We start from the raw sequence: 26762 nt of genomic DNA on the forward strand, positions 1-26762 counted from the left end.
TGTCATCTTTCATCATCAAGCTTCTCCCTCAGGCTGCCTTAAGGAGCTAAAAAAAAACTCTCCCTTCACAAGTGCTGGGCTAAAGGTCAGGGTTACCTTAAAGCATTGTTCCAAATAATAAGAGTATAGCCCTACTGTGTGAAGTGCTCTGGTAAAGTGTGTTTAATAGATCAACATGAGAACAGATAGATCTGTCATACAGAGGAAAGAATGCTAACAGCATCTAGTCCTAGTCACAACAACCCTGTCAACCATCACCAACAAAAGCATACAAATGACTAATCACAAAATCCACATATGAATACAGTGTATTTCTATACAACTCAACTCAATACTGAACAAATTCAGGCCATTAGTGGACCATTAGCTGGTACAGTACACAGTCGCTTGCAGGTGGAACAATGTAGTATTTGCAGTTACCGTAACAACATGGGAATCAATCCACGAGGGGAAATGGATTGATCTCAATTTCACTGTTGTTATGAGCGAAAGACTATCTAATCCATCCCTGTCTGGAGTGTCACCATGTCTGAGCCATCTATCAGCCTCACGTTACTATATTAAAACAAACCCTTACTGTATGGCATCATGCAATAATGTGGCGTAGTCTGTAAAACACCTCTTTCAAAGAACCACCTGGTGCTAGCCTATTACAACCCTTGTTTTTGCACATTGTAATTGACTTCACAGTTTCCCTGATTTGATCATGCCCGTACAAATTGTTTTCACTGATGTAATCACACCTTTACATCTTGTCCTCAAAGCTGGATCAATAAAACAAGACCCCTATGAATATGACATATTAGGGATTGTTAAACCCCCAAAAAACCACCCAACACAATTTGCTAAGTGCAATCCTGTCTCTTAATAGTATAGAAGCCTAGTTAAGAGCAGAGTTTGCAGAAAAACACATGATCCAAAGCCTTTCTCTTGGTATCCTATTTATGCAACACAACAGAATGCAGCAGGAACCACAAAATGAGGATAAATCCAAAGCTGGCTGAGGTGACAGTGATGAACTGATGTTGTGGTTTCCTGGTTCAGGGAGCTATTATAATTAATAGTTGTAATGCGTTATGTGCTGCAGGGGACACTTAAAAAAACATGGAACTGAGGAGAGTGTCAATACAACATCAATATCAATGAAGGCCCAAACAGTAGTGCGCGTATGGACTGCAGTTGCTTCACAAAGACTGCATCTGCATCTGTGACAGCCAGTAATACTCATTATTCCTGAAGGTTAACGCGACGTCGTGGAGTACGACAGCCTCTCCTCCTCTTGCCCTCCTTTGCAGATCTGTCAGCCACACTTAAATCCTGTTAGCAATACACTATCCTGCTCCCTCCCGGCCTGGGCTCCCTGATTTAGGAACAGTTTCATCACTAGTCATGGTTTTACAGTAACATCTTGATTGTGATTTGGCTGCCATCTTTACTCCTGATCGGGCTGGGTGGATCAACTGGCTGCATTGGACCATGTCACATGTTGCTGCAGCAGCACTATAAAGGTCTGTCCTGTGAAGGGGAGAGTCAGTTATTGGGACTGTGTGTGAAGGACTGATGCAGCGACTGTGTGTTATCACCTGATAAAGGCATTACTCTGGCGCCTACGGGGCCATGGGATCCCTGGTATTGTGTGTTGGAGGAGCAGCGAAATTCATTTCCATTGCTGCCATACTGTGCTGTGTGGTCTAACTAAGCTGCTCCCAACCCATTCGATAAGGCTGAAGGGGAGGCTGAGGGAGACCGGGAGGAGGAGAGAGGAGGGGCGGGCACATAGCTGGAATTAATAGCGTCTCAGCGCTGGATCCGGAACATCATGCCCGGGCTACAGCCAGTCTAAATGATGTGCCCACATTGCTCTGACCCTCATTTGGCTCCTACACATATTAGCCGTAGAGGGGAGACAGGAATTTTCAACCCTGGCAAGAAGGAGCAACACTCTGTTTGAACTTCAAAGCCGCTGCTGTTTGAGAACAGAAAATGAATGGGATCATCATTGGTGGACAAAGCCTCACCTTCAACCAATTTCAAGGATTTTCTATTGACAAGACAGAAGCACATTTAACCTCTGCTAATAATACATATCAATATTCAGACCCTGAATCATAATACTTCTCAGGTTCAGGAAAGGGACTGGTCTCTGCATACACACTTAGACAAAAAGGAGCTATCTAGAAAATTAAAGGGTTCTTCAGCTGTCTGCATAGGAGAACCCTTTTAAGAACCCTTTTTGGTTCCAGGTAGAACCCTTTGAGTAGAGCCCTTTTGGGTTACATGTAGATCCCTTTCTACAGAGGGTTCTACCTGTAACCAAAAGGGTTTTCCCTGGAACCAAAAAGGGTTCTCCTATGGGGACAGCCGAAGAACCCTTTTGAAAGCCTTTTTTCCAAGAGCGTATAAATATCTGTGTCCTTTTAAATGTCTCCCTTCACACTAGATGGTTAATTCTGTAACTTCTGATTGAAAGCAATAAGGTAGCCCTTTACTATTTTAAGGGTTATAGACTAATTGCCATATTAAGGTAGTGATGATGCTGTACCTCTGGGGTTGTTGAGGGAGGCATCGATGGCTTTGCCCCCATCTCCACAGTGGCCTTGATCGAAGGGGGTGCACTGGTCCCCCGTCCCTGCCACCACCTCCATGTTTTTGGCCAGGTCCTTGGGCTCTGTGAGGGTCCTGAGTCTGTAGACCCTCCTGCTGCTGGTGTCAGACAAGTAGAGGGCCTCCCTTACTGGGTCCATGGCCAAGTAGTACTTATGGGCTGGGCTGGAGCTGCAAAGAAAAGACCCTATCACTTAGGTCTACACTACAAAAAACATAAACAATGTACTGTTTGTATATATCAGGGATATATTGTAGGCCTGTGGACCAATAAAAAATAATAATACATATATATATATATTTATTTTTTTGCGGGGGAACACAAAATTACTGTTGAGAGTTAGAATAGTAGACTACACAAGGTTTCGAAATGTGGATGTGCATCAGCAGTCGCTCAATTAGCCCATGTCAGCTACATTAGATCGGTAAGTTAGTCTAGCAGCCAGCTATCTAAACTTGTAGTAAGCATAGTCAAATTACCGACCAGCGTGGGGCCAACTGACCATCAGTGACCATATAAAAATCATATAAAAAGCAAACATTTGCCTCCACTCTATGGCAAAATTTTAAGAATTGGGTAAGCAGACCCACGAGGCAATGCGGCCCTGATGATGATATCCGTTTTTTTGCAGCCCCCACCCTCATCAAAGTTGCCCATCCCTGGTACTGTATATATGAAATACACATTTACTGGTCAATCCCCAAAGAGCTGGCTTTTATCACTTAACACCAGTTCAGTTTCCTTCAGTCTTTCATCTTAAATGGTTGCTCAAGAAGAACCACGTCATACTGTAGGTTCCGAGATTAACATCTGACTAACGTGAAACAAACATCTGCCAACCACAGACAAACTCAATCTTTTCACCTGAAGATATGATTAAAATCCATACAGCTCTAACTCTGACAGCTGTATCATCTTTACAGTAATTGCACTGCAACTGAACGGTGACTGAAATCATGACAAAAATATCCGTGGTGTAAAGTACTTAAGTATAAAGTACTTTAAAGTACAAATTAATAAGTTGTTTTTTGGGGGGTATTTGTACTTTATTTTACTATTTATATTTTTGACAACTTTTACTTTTACTCCACTACATTCCTAAAGAAAATAATGTACTTTTTACTCACATACATTTTCCCTGACACCCAAAAGTACTCGTGACATTTAGAATGCTCAGGCAGGACAGAATTATTGTCCAATTCATGCACCTATCAATATAACACATTTACATTCCTACGGCCTCTGACCTGGCGGACTCACTAAACACAAATACTGCGTTTGTAAATTATGTCAGAGTGTTGGAGTGTGCCCCTGGCTATCAGTAAAATAATAAATAAATAAAAACATTGTGCCACCTGGTTTGCTTAATATAAGGAATTTGATGTAAAGCATTTACTTTTACTTAAGTATGACAATTGTGTACTTTTTCCACCACTGTACCGAAGTACATTTAAAATCAGATACTTTTAGACAAGTAGTATTTTACTGGGTGACTTTCACTTTTACTTGAGTCATTTTCTATTAAGGTACCTTTACTTTTACTCAAGTATAACAATTGAGTACTTTTTCCACCACTGAAAATGATGGAGGCAACCTAAGGGCCTGTGTAATGAGAGCCCTAACAGAGAGTCAGAGCTACTGTATGTGTGAAGACGTGCATGCCAGTGCACGATGCCATCTACTACCATCACCAGGAAACCCTCTCTGTAAACATTAGGCTATTCGCAGAGGAAAATTACTCATCTCAGGCTTTAGTTGGGTGTGCCATGTCATACATGCAGTGAGGGAAAAAGCAAAGCTAGTTCAGTGAGTTTTTTTTACAGGCTTTGATTGAGAAATAATCAATTGCGAACATGACGGCTGCATGAAAAGATGAATCATATCTCTGGGAGACATGAGAGCCTGTTTGTTTGGGGGAGAGAGTATGAGAAGCCCATCCCAACACAACAGTGTTAAACTGGCCATTCCAGCGGGGCGCTCCCCCATCTAAGCACACATGAAAGGCTGGGGCTTGTCTACGATAAGAGGAACCCTTTAAAGACCTTGTCTGTATTTCTCTCCAAAGATAGCCCATTTCTAATCCTTGCTCCCTTTAAATCAGGGCTGTTCAATTCTAGTCCTGGAAGGCCAAAACACTTCTGTTTTTTATTTCTACCTGGTAGTTAATAGAACTAACCTGGTGTCCCAGGTCTGAATTAGTCCCTTATTAGACGGACAGGATGAAAACCTGAAAAGTATTTTGGCCCTCCAGGACCGACATTGAACTGCTTTAAATCCAGGTCAATACACTTCCATATTGACTGACTGTCTCCTCACTTCAAATCCTGTATTCTGTAACCAAATAAGAACATCATCCATGAAAGGTAGGCTGGCGGTTTGCAACTGAAGCACTGCTCTTTTCATGCTGCAGTATCATAAAAAACTGTTTTCAGGAAAGTACATTATGTTCTGAGTCTGACTGAGTACGGTATTGAAAACGTACCTGTGCCTGAGATCTCGATTCCTAGCAGCGTTGTATTAAAGAGAGAGAAAGAGTATTAGTTCTTATCCTTGGAGAAATATCTTCTCTTCGATCCATGATTATACTTATGAAAGCATTTCAATGAAACTTCTCAGTTCAATTCGTTCATGTGCTGTGTATACAATAGATGACTAATTTTCCCATCTTTTTCCATTTCACATTAAAAATGTAACAATCATAGCAACAGCAGCAATAGCAAAATAGCTTGGCAAACTAGCACTACAACAACTTTCATTGCAGTATATATTTTGAATGCTTCAACCTCAGTCCTTGAGATAATGTACAAATACATAATCACACAAAAACACTGAAAAGCATCTTTAACTACTGCTCGGGAGTGTCACCTCAATTCTAAAACGCTGATGACGAATCCATTGGGAAGAATCCTTCTGATGAAGTTGAAGTCGCCAACATAGATGCTGCCGTCAGAGCCACAGGTGATAGCGACAGGAGCGTAGAGCTTTCTACCCAGGGCAGGGCCGTTACAGTTAGGGCAGGGGATTGTGCGCAAGTACCCCGTCCCCATCACTGTGTAAATGACTGGCGGTTGCTGGGAGATGAAGATGTTCTCTCCATTCCCTTTGTGTAGAACACCTGGAGTTGAAGGACAACTAGCAATTACAATCATATCCAGAGGAATGACTAGTCTAGTCCTTCCTGGAATCTTCGAAGTTCAACAAGGTCAAGAGGGATGCATTAAACTAGCTCTCTCAAAAGCTTATCTCAAACTGACGCAATTTAGCACTATAGAACAGAACTCGCTGATATAATACAGTAATAATTCTATGTAGGTCTGTCTGTCTGTCTGTCTGTCTGCCTGCCTGTCTGTCTGTCTGTCTGTCTGTCTGTCTGTCTGTCTGTCTGTCTGTCTGTCTGTCTGTCTGTCTGTCTGTCTGTCTGTCTGTCTGTCTGTCTGTCTGCCTGCCTGCCTGCCTGTCTGTCTGTCTGCCTGCCTGCCTGTCTGTCTGTCTGTCTGTCTGTCTGTCTGTCTGCCTGTCTGCCTGCCTGCCTGTCTGCCTGCCTGCCTGCCTGCCTGCCTGCCTGCCTGCCTGCCTGTCTGTCTGTCTGTCTGTCTGTCTGTATCAAGTCATTTGAAATGGTGGTTAAAACAATAATAGTTTGGCAAGAATGTCTTCACAATATTCCTACTGGATAACCAGGTATGAAATAGTGTCAGGTTAGGTGGGCTGAGGGTACAGTACTGCTGAATGGAAGTGGGACACAGAGGAACAGGCAGAGCCCTCACCGCTTTGTAGGTTAAGGATGTGGTGCTTGTCCAGGGACCATCCCCCCAGGTTGGAGGCAATCATCTCAAAGCCCTGCAGCTGAGCCATCCTTCTCTCCCACACAATGTAGTCAGCACATGACTCATACTCATAGCCTACAGAGACTGGAACAAAAGGGACCACTGGGCCGTTAATGGGACGCCGCCAATTGTCATGCATTCATTACCCTGTTGTTATTGCAATTACAATGAGACACACCTGGAAAACAACAACACCTAATGCTTTTGTGATGGTGTGACTAGCTCCTGCACAGTGTACAATTGCAGTGAACCTAGAGTTGCCGTGGTCCAGGCAGAGGCTGGAACGAGGCATTATGGTGGTTATAGAGCAGCCTGGGTGTGTGCTAACAGTCTGCGATTCTCCTGAGACTTTTTAATGCATCACTGATACCATCATGCTCTGCTGCATCCACCCAGTATGTGTGCACGCTCACCCTATTTCCTTGCTCCGGCTCACCGTCTCTCACCCACACAAACACATGCAAAGGAAGCACACGCACACACACACACACACACACACACACACACACACACACACACACACACACACACACACACACACACACACACACACACACAAGCAGGACATAGTCAGTTACACACAGAGTAGCTACAGGCTCCTGCTTGTGTCACCATGATAGATCAGCCTGTTACTATCGGCAACGAAGAGAGAGAGGGTGAGTAAGGAGGAGAGAGAGTGGATGAGGTTTGAGGTTGAGCTCAATTCCCACTGGTACATAAAGATAAATGAATAAATTAGAGCCTTTTTCATCTCCTTATCTCTTCCTCGGGTTTATTTAGTGTGGAGGAAAATATGTTTGCACCATAACAAAATGTGTTTTGAATTTCAATTTAGTTTGGATGTCGTTTCTAATTGTGCCATGTGTTCGATGTTATTTATAGATAAACGGGCCATAACATCTCCAGGACTTCCTATTTATATCACAGACTATTAACCACAGTGCCTCATATCCACCATCAAGGAGCTGGATACGCACAGATTAAACTGTGTATTCAGTGAGAAAGGATTCCAACACATGCACACCAGCTAGGCAATCAAGAAACACTCCGCTATCTGACAGTAATACAAGGCATGGAGAGCAATCCAGAGAGACATCCTCATAGTGTGTGAAAGAGATAAGAGTGGCCCCTGCTTTCTGTTCCAGTTAGATTTGTAACACTCTCTCCATTAAGACAAATTGCAACAATGCATCAGAGCTGTAGTTCCCAATAGGCAGCCAGCACACTAAATCAACCACTGATAAAAAACAAAGCTTATATGTGGCCCTTGAAAAATCTGTCAGTCTTTCATACTACTGACCATTAACACACCGACAATGTCTTTAGAGCTCTGTGTGATTGTATTATCTAACGATAAAGTAGAACAAAAGTAGCACGCTGTTCTGCTGTTGCACTGCTGAATGTAATACTGTCTTTATAGATTTTTATTTGCCATTAGCTACAGATTGTCTCTCCCAGTTACCCATGGAGCATGTTGCTTGTTGTCATCCCTTGGGTGAAAATTGTCAAAGGAGTGAAATACAGCACATTATATTTGTTCTACAGGGAATCTGAATGTACGTGACAGGACATGATTGAAATGCTGCATATAATCTCACCCAGAGCTTGGGCCAGGCCCACCACTTTCTGCCCATAGACATCAGTCTTGTTCCAGGCCAGGACGTAGACCAGGTTTGGGGCGGCAGGGAACCACTTCTGAAAGAGCCGTCCCTCGATGGCGGTGGACACATGCACCTTAGCCAGGCCAGTGGGGATGATGGAGTGGGTTAAGATGATGCGGAACAGAGCCTTGTAGCCAGGGGAGCGGGTGCTCAGGTAGCTGAGCTTTAAGAAACTGCCAGGGATGGTGATCTCCTCTTGGACAGCCTGAGGAGAAGGAGAAAGCATTTTGGCTGTTGTTATTATGTACTATTGGTTACCAGGAGTTGGAAAAACTTCTAAAGCCAGAGGATACAAACTATGTATAAAAACATCTTACAAGTCTTTCAGTAAAGTATCTTTGATCACCTGGTGTTTGTACTCGTTCCAAGATATACTAGCTAGTACTATACAGTGGGGCAAAAAAGTATTTAGTCAGCCACCAAGTGTGCAAGTTCTCCCACTTAAAAGATGAGAGAGGCCTGTAATTTTCATCATAGGTACATTTCAACTAAGACAAAATGAGGGAAAAAAATCCAGAAAATCACATTGTAGGAGTTTTAATTTATTTATTTGCAAATGATGGTGGAAAATAAGTATTTGGTCACCTACAAACAAGCAAGATTTCTGGCTCTCACAGACCTTCTTTAAGAGGCTCCTCTGTCCTCCACTCGTTACCTGTATTAATGGCTCCTGTTTGAACTTGTTATCCGTATAAAAGACACCTGTCCACAACCTCAAACAGTCACACTCCAAACTCCACTATGGCCAAGACCAAAGACCTGTCAAAGGACACCAGAAACAAAATTGTAGACCTGCACCAGGCTGGGAAGACTGAATCTGCAATAGGTAAGCAGCTTGGTTTGAAGAAATCAACTGTGGGAGCAATTATTAGGAAATGGAAGACATACAAGACCACTGATAATCTACCTCGATCTGGGGCTTCACGCAAGATCTCACCCCGTGGGGTCAAAAGGATCACAAGAACGGTGAGCAAAAATCCCAGAACCACACGGGGGGACCTAGTGAATGACCTGCAGAGAGCTGGGACCAAAGTAACAAAGCCTACCATCAGTAACACACTACGCCGCCAGGGACTCAAATCCTGCAGTGCCAGACGTGTCCCCCTGCTTAAGCCAGTACATGTCCAGGCCTGTCTGAAGTTTGCTAGAGAGCATTTGGATGATCCAGAAGAAGATTGGGAGAATGTCATATGGTCAGATGAAACCAAAATATAACTTTTTGGTAAAAACTCAACTCGTCGTGTTTGGAGGACAAAGAATGCTGAGTTGCATCCAAAGAACACCATACCTACTGTGAAGCATGGGGGTGGAAACATCATGCTTTGGGGATGTTTTTCTGCAAAGGGACCAGGACGACTGATCCGTGTAAAGGAAAGAATGAATGGGGCCATGTATCGTGAGATTTTGAGTGAAAACCTCCTTCCATCAGCAAGGGCATTGAAGATGAAACGTGGCTGGGTCTTTCAGCATGACAATGATCCCAAACACACCGCCTGGGCAACGAAGGAGTGGCTTCGTAAGAAGCATTTCAAGGTCCTAGAGTGGCCTAGCCAGTCTCCAGATCTCAAACCCATAGAAAATCTTTGGAGGGAGTTCAAAGTCTGTGTTGCCTAGCAACAGCCCCAAAACATCACTGCTCTAGAAGAGATCTGCATGGAGGAATGGGCCAAAATACCAGCAACAGCGTGTGAAAACCTTGTGAAGACTTACAGAAAACGTTTGACCTCTGTCATTGCCAACAAAGGGTATATAACAAAGTATTTAGATAAACTTTTGTTATTGACCAAATACTTATAAATACTTATAAATACTTACCACCATAATTTGCAAATAAATTCATTAAAAATCCTACAATGTGATTTTCTGGATTTTCTTTTCTCCTTTTGTCTGTCGTAGTTGAAGTGTACCTATGATAAAAATTAAAGGCCTCTCTCATCTTTTTAAGTGGGAGAACTTGCACAATTGGTGGCTGACTAAATACTTTTTTGCCCCACTGTATGTCACTTTCTTAAAATCCAATCAAAATAACATAACAATATATTTTTTATACTTTTTGAACATTATTCTACATACACGATGCCCCTGGAATACTAAATGACATCTATATTCTATATCATTAGCAGCGTACAGGAGGACATTTTAATTACTGCTGACGATCTAACCCCCACTCCCACTCTTCATTGCTCACAGCTTCAATCACTCTGAACTGGGTCCTCATTAAAATCACTATCAGTTTCATTATCGCTCACAACAAACTAGGATGTCTACAATCTGCAAAACACACTTCCAAAGCTGAGGTAGGAATATCAGTGGGATCGGGGGAGAAGATAGCGAGCAGCTCTGGGAATAAAGCGCCCCGGCAACTGATTAGTGTGAGATTCTAAGATGATTTCACAGGTACAATATGAGCCAGGTGAAAATTACACAGGATCCAGAATAAAGAAAAATGCAGGAATTGGAATAAAAACAACCATTTATAATATACACCTGGAAGTCATAAAATGATATTATGATTAGAGATGTAAGCATTATGGAAATGGTTTAGTATGGGTGGTAATTGAAAGCTGAGTGAGCATCCCTGGGACTGTATATATTATGTATATTACTGACTGGTGAGTGGACCAGCTACTGTACCTGCAGCTCAGGGATGGCTGGGCCTCGCTCCTCGCAGGTTCTGGCAAAGCGGATGAGAGGGGAGGGGAGGACGATGGGGTACGGACTGATCAGGTTCTTCAGGTTACACACAGGGGGGCGAGACTCAACCCTCGCCATGGTGACCTTCTCTACAACCACAAACTGGTTCCATGGTAACCAGATGGTGCGTTTCTGCATGAGGAAGGGAGCCCTCTGGAAAATCAGGGAGACTGAGATGCCCCCTGCAGCCACCAGGTCAAAACTACAGGAACAGAATCCACACAAACACACAATCAGTAGCGGCAAAGCATCATATTAAGCCAATTTACTATTGTATCTACAATACAATACTAGACCACTGTCTACCTACCTGCCATCCTGGCGACTGACAGAGAAGCCAAATTCAGGGTACTGCTGGAAGCTGATGTTCACTCCCACCAGTGGGGTCCCGTCTACTGCCACCACCTGCCCCCGGATCACTGAGGCTCGGCTAGGAGAGAGCAGCGTTTTAGTTCACTGGGTATTTTAATTATACTATAACAAGTTACAATGTTTTCCAGTTCAGTTGACAAAGGCAAATGTGCTATATCCATACAGAGTACTGTGGTAGCCTACAAATAGCTGTGTATAAAAGGACCTGTACTTCATTGGCAATTATATTTCTACAGTATATAACAAGCTATTCCTGTTCATTCATGCGGTACCAGAGGTAAATAGTATCGGCTATATTATCTATTCTACCTGCTGTCGAATGGGATGTCTCCAGGGAAGACATGGGTGCTGTCCTTTCCAACCAGGAAACGTACGCGGTCGTAGAAGAGGCGTGAGAGGAGCGAGGCGTAGGGGGTCTGGTTCTGCTGGATCAGGTCCAGGGGGTCTGGGGAGCCCTGGCACAGAGGCCCACTGTGACAGCTAGGCTGCTGGCAGCAGTCTGGGTCCACACAGTCCGTCAGGCCATCTGCAACAACACAATAACACAACATCATCACAGCTAAGTCTACACTGTACAGTATCTCAGGCTCCCAATGTTACAGCGGTGGGAGAGATTAATAACATTCAAAGCACAGAGGGCCTTGTGAAATTGAGATGACATCCCTCAAGTGGTTTGAAACTATCAATCAAATTTACAAATGATATAGAATAAATCGATAATGTTTCTCCTAAGTGGGACTACATCCACCCTATCCTTTAATGAAGATCAGTTAGACATGGCTTAGCTGTGATGATTTAAACTTGAACAATGTGGAGAAGCTGATGGTTAACAATATATCTAGTTCATGCCCGACAAGGAGCAAAATGCCTCTGATTTATACAGTCTTAACACTGTACTTACTTGCCGCTCTATAATTGCAGTACAGTGCCTTCTTAATTATGTTCTCTTCAATGTCTAAAATGTGTGGGTCTGAGCAACGGCAGCACGTTGGGTCCATTAAGTCCATAGACTCCTCTCAGGCAGACACTTTCAATAGTGCTGAAGTGAATGCTGACATTCGTCAAGATTGCTGGCATTGAATGCCACACAACAGCGAAAGTACTTAAAAGTACTTACTTGGTAATTAAAAGCAGAATAATGTCTCCTGGTCTTTAGTACATGCCATCCGCAACGCTTTCTCATAACACGTTTTAAAAGTTTTAAAACTATGTTTATTTATACCACAGATGGAAAATATGTGCAATGTGGAATTAATTCAGAATATAATTGTAAGTATGGTAACAGAAAATAATATGGTGTAATTATATACAGTAGGTGCCAAAGAAAATGTATTCAGTAAACGACTGACCAACACAACAGAATAACTACTGGGCCAAGAGCCATAACATCCCCATTCAGTGCTGGGCTGCCAAAATAAAGGAGGCATGGTGCCCAGCTATAAGCTGGATGGCAGGGTCGGCTCTAACTCCATCGGTCATGACCACAATGCATTAATTTTGCTGGTTACCATACTGTATAGAACATCTCACTAAAATAATGTATCTGACAACAACGACAGCTGTACTGTACCTGCCATTGCCACCATATTTACATAATCAACAAACAATGCAATAAAATAATGAAGAAAACAAGTATTTGGGGGAGAATTGCTATCCATGTTTGTGAACTAATGTTGCACAATTAATATACTCCACAGCTACAAATGTAAAACAAAGCACTGGATGGTCAATTGTGTGATTATAGTGACTCATTTACAGCTGGTTGGAAAAGTCATGATCTTTTCTCTTAATCACTGCTCTTTTTCAGGTGATCATTTGCCATTAGGTTTTTCCAACCAATGCCTTTGACGAGGCCTCATTTAGAATATAAATGGCATTTCTAATGGAGTTGAGATGAGATGAAAATAGGAACATGTTCTGGGATTCTGACGTATACATATTGGCTTGGGAAACTAACTGACATGGGGTGATTATTTCCTCCTCTCCTTTGTTGGAGTGTCGGGACAATTTGAGCCTCCTACAATTTCCCTCTACATTAAAGAAGGACCAAAATGACTGTACATCATCCAAGATACTCATCAGTCATAAGAAGTCACACACAATGCGGAGGTCACATCTTTGAAGGGAGAGACATAGCTGCCGTGAGTAAACTAAATTAGGTTGTAGAATAATAGAGGAAAGGTTTACTGCCCAGGCTGCCGGCACATTACTGGACTGAATTGTGAATTTGTTTTCTATTGTATTGGGTTAGAAAAGAAAATACAGTGAATTATTTATGATCTACAAACAAATAAAGATACATGAACACATTATCACACAAACACGGCTAGAGCAACTGGGAAAATGATCAACGAAGGAAGACTTGTAAAAGTGAAGCAGCTGGCATACAGAGGCTTACTGGGATAAAGAACCTGATTAAGAACTCTGAAGGTAAGAGATAATGGTGTTTCCTTTAAGTGCTGTCAGCCAGAGCAGAGAAAACATGTGGAGTGGGTGAGGTAAAGAGTTCATGCTCCAAACACATCTCTAGACTAACAGACTGTACACAATATTATGCTCTTACCTTCTCAACCACTTCTGTCTGCACATACAAAGGAACCAAACACGGTCCAATGTAGCTAATTAGCACCCTATGCAAAGAAGTTTATTTTAAAGCTGCAATATGCACATTTTGGTCTACCTGACCGAATTCACATAACAAATGTTGTTATAGATCTGTCATTCTCATTGAAAGAAAGTCTAAGAAGCGGTAGATCTATTTTATGTGCGCTATTTCTATACTTCCTGTTCTTAAGTTTTATTTTTGCTCTATTACTTTTGGTTTTGTACACCAGCTTCAAACAGCTCAAAATACAATATTTTTGGCTAAGGAACATTACATTTCACATTTCACAGCAGTTTAGATGGTAAAATGATTCTCTGTTTTGTCACATAAACTGATATCAGGTGAACTATTTGAATTTTAACTACCAGGGAATGGTGGAGAGATTTTTGCATATTGCACCTTTAAAACATCTGACTCGTGTAGAGGAATTGGATGAGACATAGTACTCACACAGATTCAGTACATTTTGTAGCCTGTCACTTTAAATTAATTTACGGTATTCATAATTATAATTCTTAATTTCTTCATATTACACCTCACATTGCATATTTTTTTTAGGTAAAGAAGAACACGGAGCGTTCCAAACCACATCCCTTTTTCCAGATGGTAGCTTGACTATACAGTACACAGAATTATGTTTTTATCTCCTTTGCCACACTGTCACACCCTGACCTTGGTATTCTTTGTTTTCCTTGTTATTTCGGTTAGGTATGGGTGTTGTATGTGTTTTTTGTCTTGTCCAGGGGTTTTGTATGTTTATGGGGCTCTTTCCTTTCTAGGTAAATTGTCTGTCTATGGTTGCCTAGATTGGTTCTCAATTAGAGGCAGCTGTCTATCGTTGTCTCTGATTGGGAACCATATTTAGGCAGCCATATTCTGTGGGTACTTGGTGGGTGATTATCTATGTCTATGTTAGTTGCTTGTGTCAGCATAGTTTTCTTATTATAGCTTCACATTTGTTTATTGTTTTGGTTCAGTTTACTTCATATTCTTTCTTCAATAAAGAAGAATGTATACTAACCACGCTGCATTTTGGTCCTCACCTTCTACTCCATACGACGATCATGACACACACACAAAGGAAATGTACACCTCATAAAATACACGTTTACATTAAGAAGCTAACTCATGCACTAGATGAGAAGATACATGGTGCACATACAGAAGCAGTATGTCTCTAACCTGTCAATCATAGTTAATTTATCACACTAAACTACAGTAACTACGACATTACATGTATTACACTTTACATTACGTCATTGTAAACGTTTTAAACTTTGAAACATCAAAAACATGAGATGTAAGTCAGTGCACAAATGGCTTCTACTGTAAGGTATCTTTCCCCTCAAAGACATGGGCATTAAACCTGAGCTCTAAAGCCTCATGTCTGGTTCACTGGAACACCAGGTCTGGTTCTCTGTTCACTGGAACACCAGGTCTGGTTCTCTATTCACTGGAACACCAGGTCTGGTTCTCTGTTCACTGGAACACCAGGTCTGGTTCTCTGTTCACTGGAACACCAGGTCTGGTTCTCTGTTACCTGGAACACCAGGTCTGGTTCTCTGTTCACTGGAACACCAGGTCTGGTTCTCTGTTAATTGGAACACCAGGTCTGGTTCTCTGTTACCTGGAACACCAGGTCTGGTTCTCTATTCACTGGAACACCAGGTCTGGTTCTCTGTTCACTGGAACACCAGGTCTGGTTCTCTGTTCATTGGAACATCAGGTCTGGTTCTCTGTTCACTGGAACACCAGGTCTGGTTCTCTGTTCACTGGAACACCAGGTCTGGTTCTCTGTTACCTGGAACACCAGGTCTGGTTCTCTGTTCATTGGAACACCAGGTCTGGTTCTCTGTTCACTGGAACACCAGGTCTGGTTCTCTGTTCACTGGAACACCAGGTCTGGTTCTCTGTTCACTGGAACACCAGGTCTGGTTCTCTGTTCACTGGAACACCAGGTCTGGTTCTCTGTTCACTGGAACACCAGGTCTGGTTCTCTGTTCACTGGAACACCAGGTCTGGTTTTCTGTTCACTGGAACACAAGGTCTGGTTTCCTGTTCACTGGAACACCAGGTCTGGTTCTCTGTTCACTGGAACACCAGGTCTGGTTCTCTGTTCACTGGAACACAAGGTCTGGTTTCCTGTTCACTGGAACACCAGGGGCTACACTCAAGCATAAATGTTTTAGAGGAGCCAAGCAGCAGGTAGAATACCACCAGCTAATTACCTAGAGGTCTCCTTGGTCTGAAAGCCACGTCGACTGCTGTAGTGAGCCATGTCGACTGCTGTAGTGAGCCATGTCGACTGCTGTAGTGAGCCATGTCGACTGCTGTAGTGAGATTTAACAAAAGGAAAATGAAAAGGAAGAGAGCGGGAAATGCTTGTTGGCTCAGATGTCGGGAAGGAGAAGTGGAGTTCTAAATATTTCCTCCTCCTGACCTTCACCTGCGATGGAGGTCAAGTCATTAATCATTATTGAGCCACAGACAGACCACAGTCCACAGGGACCTTACCTCCATCGTTGTCGGCGTTGTCATCACACTCTGTCTCCATGACGACATTGCATCCCATGCCGCTCCAGCTCGCCTGGCACACACAGTGCCACCCGCTCTGTTCCAGGGTGCATCGACCGTGGCCATTGCACAGGCCTGGACAGCCGTCTGGATGGAGAGAGAGAGAAGAAGACAGACAGGCTGTGTATCAGAACACTGCCAGTCATTCCTCATGATTAAGGAGATGGGGACAGATGCTGCTACGCTTTTCATTTACGTAAAATCCAGATGTCTGGCCATTCGAAAACATTTGTTACATATTTTGTTATATTCCATCTCACATTAAATTGAATATGGTGAATGATCTGCCATTGGTTTGGGCATCATACTTTCTCCTCAAAATTAATTAACATTTCAATTAATGTGCTTTGGTCGTAGGAATACCATTCAAAAATCCCTGCTGCTTTGAAACAATTCCATCCTAGAGAATGAGAAGGCATCTTACCTTTAACAACGAGATCCAGGTAATGCGCTATATACCATAGGAAGATAAAAGGAAGGAAGAAAAAAAGTGTGTGAGATTAGATTACTGAGCCTCAGAGATAATATGCTAGCACCAAGGCACATGAAGAGATAATTACAGCCTATTAATGTGCCAGGAGCTAAGCTTTATGATTTGATTCACACATCCACAGAGACACAGAGCCCATCTCCAATTCCGCATCTCTAAAGGCAAGTGAAACGATTTCACAGGATTGTTATCTTGCATTTCTGAAGTGAAAAAAATATCTTCTGGTTCTTTTATAAAATGTACTTGGCAGTCCCCAATTCTGTTCGTCCCAGATGACAAACTGCAGTGTTCTATCAAGGTGTAGCCACATTAATTGAGTGCGTTCAAACTTGGTGAGCAAATTATTCAGTTGCAAGAAACTAAAAATGCCTCCACTCTAGGGAAGAGGCCATGGCTGATGGAAAATTAGCCTGGCGGCAACCAACAGTTTCATTGTTACTCTGAGTTTTCATTCTCAAATAACAGCAATGAAGTGGATAAATTGTACAACAGACAGGCAGGGCACTGACATCACTGAACCCCAGCCAGTGTCTCTAAGACATGTGGTGACATGTTACCCTCTTAAACACCCTGCCTCGGTCCCTCAAAATGCCTAGCAAGGTTTAGTACCTGTTTTCTTTTAGCAGATGAATTGAATAACCGGGCAAGAATGACTGTGTTCCATCTGACAACTGTGTGTCTAAATGACACAGCAGATGGATGATTCACTGGGATAGCTAATGGTCTGCTAAACTGCTGCACTATTTACTATGTGTGGTGCTAGAAAATATGCACTCAAATGAATTACATATTCATTGATGTGTATCTGCAAAGATCTGTGGTTCACACACATTAGTGGTCACAGTTTTAAGACATGCTAAAACACCATCAGGTCTTAGTAAAGTAAATCAGCCCCATGGTTTCTAAACAGAGCAATAGGTACTAGAGTCACGTTACACGGTCTGTTTGTTAACCTCCTGTGGTAGGGTAGTGTTGGTCCTCAGAGGGGTGGGGGGTGGAGGGGCGACTCACCGATGCTGCAGTGTTCTCCCTCCCAGCCAGGGTGGCACTCACACTGTCCGTTCTTACACTGGCCGTGCTCCTTGCAGCGGGGGTGGCAGTCCTGCAGGTCACAGCCTGGCCCGTCCCAGCCCTCCTCACACTGGCACTTCCCACCCACACACACACTGTGGGCACTGCAGGGCACCGGACACACCTCTGCACACGGACACAGAGAGAGACAGGCAGGGGTCTTACTGCTTTGGGCAACAGACAGTACACCTCTACACAGGCCAGATGGACATGTCAAAGGCCAGCTGCATCATTGCTCCCAAAATACTTGTGATAATTTCCGATGAATTAATTCAGGATCCTAGACACTAATCTTGTCTTGCAAGTCTTGCAAGTTCATCTAATAGACCTCAAAAAATAAAGATTTTTGAAAAAGAATATTATAAAACCCATTTTTATTCTTATTCTTATCTCTACCTACCTACTCATGACATAAAACTGAAAATGTTGTTTGTTATAATACTTTCTAACTATGTCGAGTGCTGCAGGTGCAGTTATAAAACATTCAATGCTTAAAAGTTTTAGAGGTTTAATGATATTCAATGAATAATTTCTATGGAATATGGAGAGTACATCCTATCAGCAAGTAGCCAATCAGCAGAGAGAAGAAAGAGCTGCGGGCGCAGAAAGGCCACTTATCCCCACACATGGAAAAGGCATTCACATTTAAATATCCATCATATTTAATCATGCCATAACCACTTCATTTGCATTTTATTAATCTCGATTTTTCTACCATTAAGTATATGACATTTCTATTCATTTTGTCTCTGCATCTGCTTGCAATGGAATTCAACATGCTTGCTGTCTAACACAATTTTATAGTAACGGTTGAATGTTGCCATTATCCTCAATGCGCTTGGATTTCTATGTAAAAAATAAAGAAATCACACACAACACATTGATACATATAGGCTACTTTAGTGTGTTACAATCAGGTTACAGTAGGTTTACTCCATGGTAATGATATAGGCAGTCCAGCCACACACAGTCAACGTTACAAGTCATTCTGCATACACTTGAGTGAACACAAAATCAATTTCCACTTTTGGATCGAAATACTGAACTTTGCTTTGGAAGGCTCGAAAAAAAGTGTGGGTTGAGTGAATGCACATTTCTTTCATGGTTATGGAAGCCGAGGCACCACACTGCTCCAATTCATTGGAAAGCGAAATAACCTCCACACGTGCCGTTTTCCCTTTTGGCCATCAAAAGTAATGAAGAAAGAGGGACTACTTTTCCTTTTGAGGAATGTCTTAATATGCAGCCCACCTCTCAGGGTTTCACCCAACCTAAATACAGGACTCTAGGAACAGAAACATTAATAATATGAAGATGAGCAGATATTGATATGACAGGCAGGCTTTATTCTAAAGGGTGGAGGCTTCCATAATATTTTGTTGGCACTGTGTTTCCATTCTTCTCCATATATATAATAAGCAGTGACATCAGCAGTAGGGTGTATTAGTGTGTTGTTGTGTGGCAGCTAGCAGCAGGCAGCTAATCTGTAGACCTGTCCCTGGGCTACTGGGGAACCTGATATCCTTCTTGATTTGGCTGCCTCATGAGTAGGGTTGGCACAAGTACCGTATAACCGATGGTTATCGATGAAGACAGTCATGAAAATACAATAACAGTCATAACTGTTAAAAATAAGAATAATACAAAAAATTGTGTGGAACAAACAGCTGACTGAAGACGGGATGGTCGGACATTCGTGCAGTTGAGTCCGTTTTGGACGTAACATGGACTCTTAAACGCCCACACTAGTAGAAATCCACTTTCTCGAGCTGAAAGACCATGGCCAGTAATAAATAATCGTTTAAGTCAAAGTATGATATATGTGGGGTTGAAGTGACAAAACCAAACTGCCCGCTTTGTGCAAACTAGTGCCAATGACGTGTTTTTTCATATGAAATGATGTGTACATATTTTTTTTACTTACGTTTTGTTTCAGGGCTTGGTTTTATTTTGATGGTTTGTCTATTAATCAGAAACACCTGCAAATTATGCGAGTCGCGACTGAGCTGAGCAATATAATTGAGCATCTTCAGTTATTAGGTAGCCTGCCTTATTTGCAAACTGAAGGACTGCAAGCGCCATTTGAGCCGCAATTTGCTCTACCGAAACAAGTGCATCTTTCTCATCAATATCACATATTTTATTTTACATATTGCTCAAATGGTTCTCTTTTTAGACAACCACATTTTACAGGTGTTTTCTTTTTGCCCTGTGTTTGATTTGTGAGCTTAAAGGAAAACTCTACACAAAAACTATCTTTTGGCATTTTCCATTTGTCCATTGTTGATAGTCCCAAAATCTTTTCCATGTCAGCAATCAAGTTTTCAAGATATATAACTTTCAAAATACAGCCAATATGATGCATTTTACAGCATTTATTTTTTACACAAAGTGGATTTCTGTTTTCTCACTGAAAAGTGTTTCATGCTCTCTTGGCCTTAACTAAATACTAAACCATCTTTGATTTCTGAATGTGTCGGCACCGGGGACTCGGGAAGTGGCTGCATTATTGATGTCATGTTATTAATCAGGCCTTTTGATTTGTTCGGATTGTTTTCGTTTTGTAGGCTAGGCTAGGCTACCTATTTACTGATTTAATTCATGGATAAGGCCTTAGCATTCTGAGCTCGTTCCCAATGATCAGTGCTTTAGTTGATTATGTTGCTGTCCAGCCCACCGTGGTCAGCACCCCCAACTCCAAACATCTTGCCGCGGCTATGGCACACATAGATACAGAATGACTAAAATGAGCTTGACCTGGCAATTTGACTGGTAAACTCATTGGTACACTCGCAATGGATGCGTGTAATGTAGAATGTTAATTCGAATGATGTTAACTGTTATGGCTCATGCAATGGAATGCATTTTTTGTAATATCAGTTGAGTTGAATCAACAAATCAGAGCACATATTTTACTTCCTGCTTTGCTCCTATAGGTACACTCGCAAAGGCCGCCAGTCCATCCATTATGCCATCATTGACTTGAATGGTGATGTCCGTTCTATTCATTCTATTTCTATGGCAGCACAAGCAGTCAGGAGCGAAGGAGAAAATGTGCTACCAAAAAAACATTGACCGTCACAGCCCAATAATGAGATCTACATTTGTATCACAGGCTGAACAAAACCAAAACAACAACTTTTAGACAAAGATGACAAACAACACAGAGGAATATCCAGCATCATCTCCTACAGCCTCAGTCACAACAGCTTCCCTGAGATGTTTCTACAACCACTGTGTCAACACTGTCTGTTATCAGTAAGAACCATACAGTCATTGGTGGCAACTCTTGTTATCAACGTCCTCTGACTAAAATAAATTAATTAAACATTTCAGTAAGAGACAGCCGTTCACCATGAATAAATATGAACAAATTCCCACGTCAAATGAAGTGCAGACTTTTCATCTGGAGGCAGACAGTCAAAATAAAGGCATTATACTTTTTCTACTTTTTCAAGTGTAGCAGTGACGTGAATGTTAATCCAATGCAATGATTTTTTATTTTTTATTTGTTCTGTATAAACAGACAGAAAGGTGACCTAAATTCAAATACAAAAATCAGATGAACAGATAACGCCTGTGCTAAAAATAACAGATTTAAATTGTACAAAGGAGCGTATCTCGGGATGAATCCTAACCATGGCATTATTGTTCCCTGGAGGAGGCATATTAAAAAATGAATAGTTTTAAAACAATCATTAGTATGCAACAATGCATATGCATATATTGATAAAGAAACAAGAAGTGCATTTGGCTGAATTGGGAGCCATGGAGCGCAGTCCAATTTACACACAGCGTGTCAGAGAAATGATTGCTAATTTGTCTGATAGGCTGCTGGGTGTGTGAAGGTCTCCTTCTGCTAGGAGCTGGCAGATCATTACAAGCAGAAAAACACATTGCCAGGGTCTGTGTTACTCAGTCAGAGGTAAGACCAAAAGTTAGAGTCATGTACAGCAGATGCAATCTAGTCATTTAAATCACAGCCAGACAGAAAGGAGTGGGGGCCTGACTACACGTAAACCTTTTATTGGAGGTTAAGGACGTGATTGAACTCCAAAGGCTCCCCTCTAAGTGTCTGGGAGTGGACATTCCGACTCCGAATGTGAGGTAATGGTTTAAGTGAGGTAACAGTCTGAAAGCACCTTAAATCGAGTGTGTGTCTGTTTGTAGGAAAAAACCTACCATATGAAGATAGAGACATGTTTTTCTCTATATATGGCTCTATATATGGCTCTATATATGGCTCTATATATGGCTCTATATATGGCTCTGCATATACGTAGGTTGTATGTACGTCATGGTTCTTGTACTCACCGGTGGAGCAGTCAGAGCCAGTCCAGCTGGAATCACAGGTACAGCTGCCAGAGTCTGGAAGGTATTTCCCATGGCCTGAACACTGCTCCTGGCATGCTGGCAGGGGGCTCTCGCAGTCTGGGCCTCCCCACCCCGTTGAACACAAGCACTCCCCCTTCACACACACACCATGGCCAGAACACTGAGGGTCCAGGCAGTCCACTGGCCATGCAGAACCAGGGAGGTGAGAGAGGGGGGGGGGAGCGAGACAGTGAGAAAGAGAGAGTGAGCGAGCGAGAAAGTGTCAGAGTAAATACTTCATGCCCCTCCCTGACCATCTGTATATTGTTTGAATCATCTCAGCTTCTGAATTTTCTTTCCTCTATGGGTAGGTACTGACACAAAACACCTCCATCACATCTTTCCTCTATGGGTAGGTACTGACACAAAACACCTCCATCACATCTTTCCTCTATGGGTAGGTACTGACACAAAACACCTCCATCACATCTTTCTTCTATTGGTAGGTACTGACACAAAACACCTCCATCACATCTTTCCTCTATGGGTAGGTACTGACACAAAACACCTCCATCACACCTTGCTGATTCATCACATTGTCTGTGTACTTCAGTGATGTTCATTGAAAGCAGTGTCACTGTAACCTTGCGAGAACAGCGTGTCCTAGCAGTGAATGGTTTATTACTGAGAACGCGTCGCACCATGAGGAAAACATGGCCATCTACAACAAGAACATGGAAACGTCTGCAGCTTTTACACAAGATTCTCATAAAGAATTAACAATAAACAGCTTCAATCCATGTCTGGAGCTAATTGATCACATTTAGTCGTGATACACTTCAGAACAACCCCACCCACCCAACTAATGCACACTACAAAAAAGAAAAAAGAAAAATCTATGCAGTGTTAACCACAGTAATTACCACAAGGCTTGCAGGCTGGATCCTAGTCACAGGCTCATTGGCTCAAGGTTATTCTCTAGCACGGATATCTCAGACAAAGCCAATAATTACCCCACTGGATACAACTACCTAAGGACAATCAATTGATTTGGCTGTTTCATCCTAAGCATTCTTCATGACGTGCATGAAAAGCGGGGAGCGGCTGTTTGTGTGTGTGTATGTGTGTGTAGAGGATAATCTATTGGGTCAATCTGATTTTGCACACAAAAACTCTCTCCATAATTAAAATGATGTGAAAGGAGGATGCTGGATTTATTGTTGCTGTGGTTAAATAGTAGGCCTAATCAGACAGTCTATAAAACACTTTGGTGTGTGTCCTTGTGCAAAACCCAATAACAAACAGAACACTGGTTAGGCTAGTGGTTAGAGCCCTGAACTAACAACTAGTGGCTTTTCTGCATGCCTCTGTTATTGCACTTTGTGATAAGGGACGCACCAAACCAAAGCTCTTTGGCTAGGCTAAATGCAACTGTATCCTATCCCTATGCCTGTGTCAACAGCGATAATGATTATTATTAGGACAGGATCCTTGCCTTGTTCACAGTTGTTGCCCTTGTAGGCGGGGCTGCACATACAGATGCCGTTGACACAGGTGCCGTGGTTGGAGCAGGTGGGATCGATGCACTGGTCCTCCTGAATGTCACACTCTGGGCCCTTCCAGCCCGGGTGACACTGGCAGTAACCTTTCTCATAATCTCCATTCCCACTGCACAGGACAGGACAGGAGTCTGCAAGGGAAGCACATGAAGACAGTAGCCCTCAAGAAATACTGTGGTGTAAAGAAAATACACCTAATACTGTACTGTATGCATTAGCGCATTGACATGTTCACATTCAAAACCTTCACTCAAAACAGGTTGCTGTCTAAGATGTGAATTATAAAGCTTTGTGTCATTCCAGCACAGGCAGGTACTAGTTAGTGCTCACCCTGAGACCCCAGTGGTGATCTCCCCACGAGCCGTATACAGGTTTCACCCATCACCAATATCTTACTAATAAGCATGCAGCTGAATTCACCTAATCCTCTCCCCCTGATGATAGTGCTGTAAGTACTCTCCCCTCCGCTGGGCACAGGCCACGCACCCCCACTCAGACCCTCTTCCTGTGAAATCCACCTAATCTCTCAAGCACTTCAATTTTGCTCAAGTGGCACCTGAGTCAAACTCCAGGAGCTGCTGTGTGGCGCTGCAGCGGCGGTGTCTCTCTCCAACACCCCCCTCTATTTCCCAAGGCCCCTCCATCCACCACTTGGTGCCTTAGCATGAAAATTGATATTTACAAAACGAGGAAGAAGCTTAGAGCTCAGAGGCTGAAGCATGGAGACACATGGTAAACACCAGAGCAGAACGTACTGTGCTGTATAAATAGATTCAATAGAGATCTTTGCTCACATGCCATTAACCCTTTGGGGTGTAGTCTTAACACAACTCATATCACTAACATATTGCATTTGCACATTGTCTTTCATTCCTATGCTACATGTACTGTATAGACACTCATAGTGAACCATTTTCCAGTGTTTTTAAAACCTATGTGAGAGAACATGACTCCAGTCTCCTCCTCTCCTCTCCTCTCCTCTCCTCTCCTCTCCTCTCCTCTCCTCTCCTCTCCTCTCCTCTCCTCTCCTCTCCTCTCCTCTCCTCTCCTCTCCTCTCCTCTCCTCTCTTCTGATCTCGGGTGCCTCCAGTCTGTCTGTCTGTTTATGTACTGTTGCAGTGTGGAAGTTATGCCTTACAGACCCTGGCCTGTCCATTAGTCTCCATAATATGTCACAGTTCCACACCGGGAACAGTAATAGACACATTATGCTCGCTACAGTGGCTCCCTGACCACAGATTTAGGCAGAGACAGATTAAGGCTTTCGACCAGAGCAGGTCGGCCTGGGCCAAGAGAGACCACTTTGACCACAAAGTGGATCTGAAATTACCACTTGCTTTCCTCAATTAATGCAAAGATTGTAAATAATCCTTAGAGACAATCAAAATACTCTCATTCAGAATGGCTTTTAGCGTTGATAATATTGGCAGAATGCATTATGAAGCACCAGGCTTGATAAAACAGTACCCGCACAGAAAAAAACACATGAATTTCAAGTAATCAAGTGATCTTATGTCAAGTTAATGTGATAACATGTGACAACATGTAAAAGCAACATGTGATAACATGAAACTGCACATGTGAGATACAGATTTTAAGTAGTGTTAATTGGAGGTCGGTTCGGTTTCGGTTAGATTAATAAAAAATTATCACAGTTTTAATTTTCGGTTTTGTTAATTTATTTGTGCGCCTGAGTGGCACAGGGGTCTATGGCACTCCATCTAGAGGTGTCACTACAGGCCCTGGTTCGATTCCAGGCTGAATCCCAACCGGCCGTGATTGGTACTCCCATAGGGCGGTGCACAATTGGCCCAGTGTCGTCCGGGTTTGGCTGGGGTAGGCCGTCATTGTAAATAAGAATTTGTTCTTAACTGACTTGCTCAGTTGAATAAATACATTAAATGTACTATGCATTATGTGGGTTGAATGCTGTAACAGAGAATAAAACAATCAATAAAAGTTCCATGATGGTAGTGATTGCCCATTGCTGCTTATCACTTATTAAATATCCCTATGAGTATTGTGTTCTTAATTACACTTTGGATGGTGTATCAATTCACCCAGTCACTACCAAGATACAGGTGTCCTTCCTAACTCAGTTGCTGGAGGGGAAGGAAACCACTCTGGGATTTCACCATGAGGCCAATGTTTTCTTTAACCATCATTTATCCATAAAATATTTCAGTTATTGTGTTATTTAATTCCAAGTCATCATCTCACCTCTATAGACCTGCTGCCTATGCTGTCTGACAAAATCACAATTTTAGGAGTTCTTCAAAATAAATAAAGCAAACTTTTATGACTGCTAAATACCAACTATCAATCACAAATTTTCAGGTAGAAATACCTTGCGAAGCAACTGCTCTCTAAGAGACTGGACAAGTAGGTGCACAATGGATTACGGTCATTGTAGTTAATTACCATGTTACCACCTGCCCTAAACTATGTAGAATATTGGCCTGTTCAAAACTACAACTCCCTACTTACATCCCACAGTTTAGGCTTGACTTGATTTATATCTAGAGAAACTGTGCAATGTGTGCATTGAGCTCACAGAAAAAAATAAGAACTAAATGGAATTCAAATAATTTAACAGCCTTTGGTGAATTAGTTGTTTAAAAAACAAAAACTAACCGGCATTTCGGGTAATTGCTCAGCACTTATTTTAACATGTGAACGTTTTTCACTTGAAAATGCAATGACATGGGGTTTTACAGTAAGTGGTACACTGTACAGCTGAAATACAAAAGAAAAATCTTTAATCAGTGGCATTTGCGGTACGCTGACCTTTCTGCTGCACCACAAAGTGTGTAGCATTCCCCCATATAACACATCACTGCCATCTGCACTGCTATTTTAGTTATCAGTTAATATGACTATTGTCTCATCAATGATTTAATTACTTATTTCAGCAATTTGAGGGTTTTCTGTAATGTTGGTGTGGCATATTATTCTATTTATGGGTGATCAGTTGTGTCATTGGGAAACTT

General features: G+C 42.3%; 1 protein-coding gene across 1 annotated transcript in view; it reads right to left on the reverse strand.

Moving 5' to 3' along the window:
* The window catches only part of LOC110533823 (teneurin-1), a 185580-nt gene that overhangs the window by 27242 nt on the left and 131576 nt on the right, over positions 1-26762 (reverse strand). Inside the window, exons 10-22 of the mRNA XM_036990211.2 lie at positions 23709-23903; positions 22214-22414; positions 17840-18025; positions 16763-16789; positions 16279-16425; positions 11469-11685; positions 11098-11217; positions 10728-10989; positions 8031-8298; positions 6373-6516; positions 5471-5720; positions 5088-5108; positions 2543-2775 (exon numbers count right to left, since the gene is read on the reverse strand). Of these exons, the coding sequence (XP_036846106.2) occupies positions 2543-2775; positions 5088-5108; positions 5471-5720; positions 6373-6516; positions 8031-8298; positions 10728-10989; positions 11098-11217; positions 11469-11685; positions 16279-16425; positions 16763-16789; positions 17840-18025; positions 22214-22414; positions 23709-23903 (2271 nt within the window). The remainder of the gene's footprint in view (positions 1-2542; positions 2776-5087; positions 5109-5470; positions 5721-6372; positions 6517-8030; positions 8299-10727; positions 10990-11097; positions 11218-11468; positions 11686-16278; positions 16426-16762; positions 16790-17839; positions 18026-22213; positions 22415-23708; positions 23904-26762) is intronic.

The sequence above is a fragment of the Oncorhynchus mykiss genome, chromosome 10 (genome assembly GCF_057628025.1).
Source record: "Oncorhynchus mykiss isolate SJ-2025 chromosome 10, ASM5762802v1, whole genome shotgun sequence".
Lineage (NCBI taxonomy): Eukaryota > Metazoa > Chordata > Actinopteri > Salmoniformes > Salmonidae > Oncorhynchus > Oncorhynchus mykiss.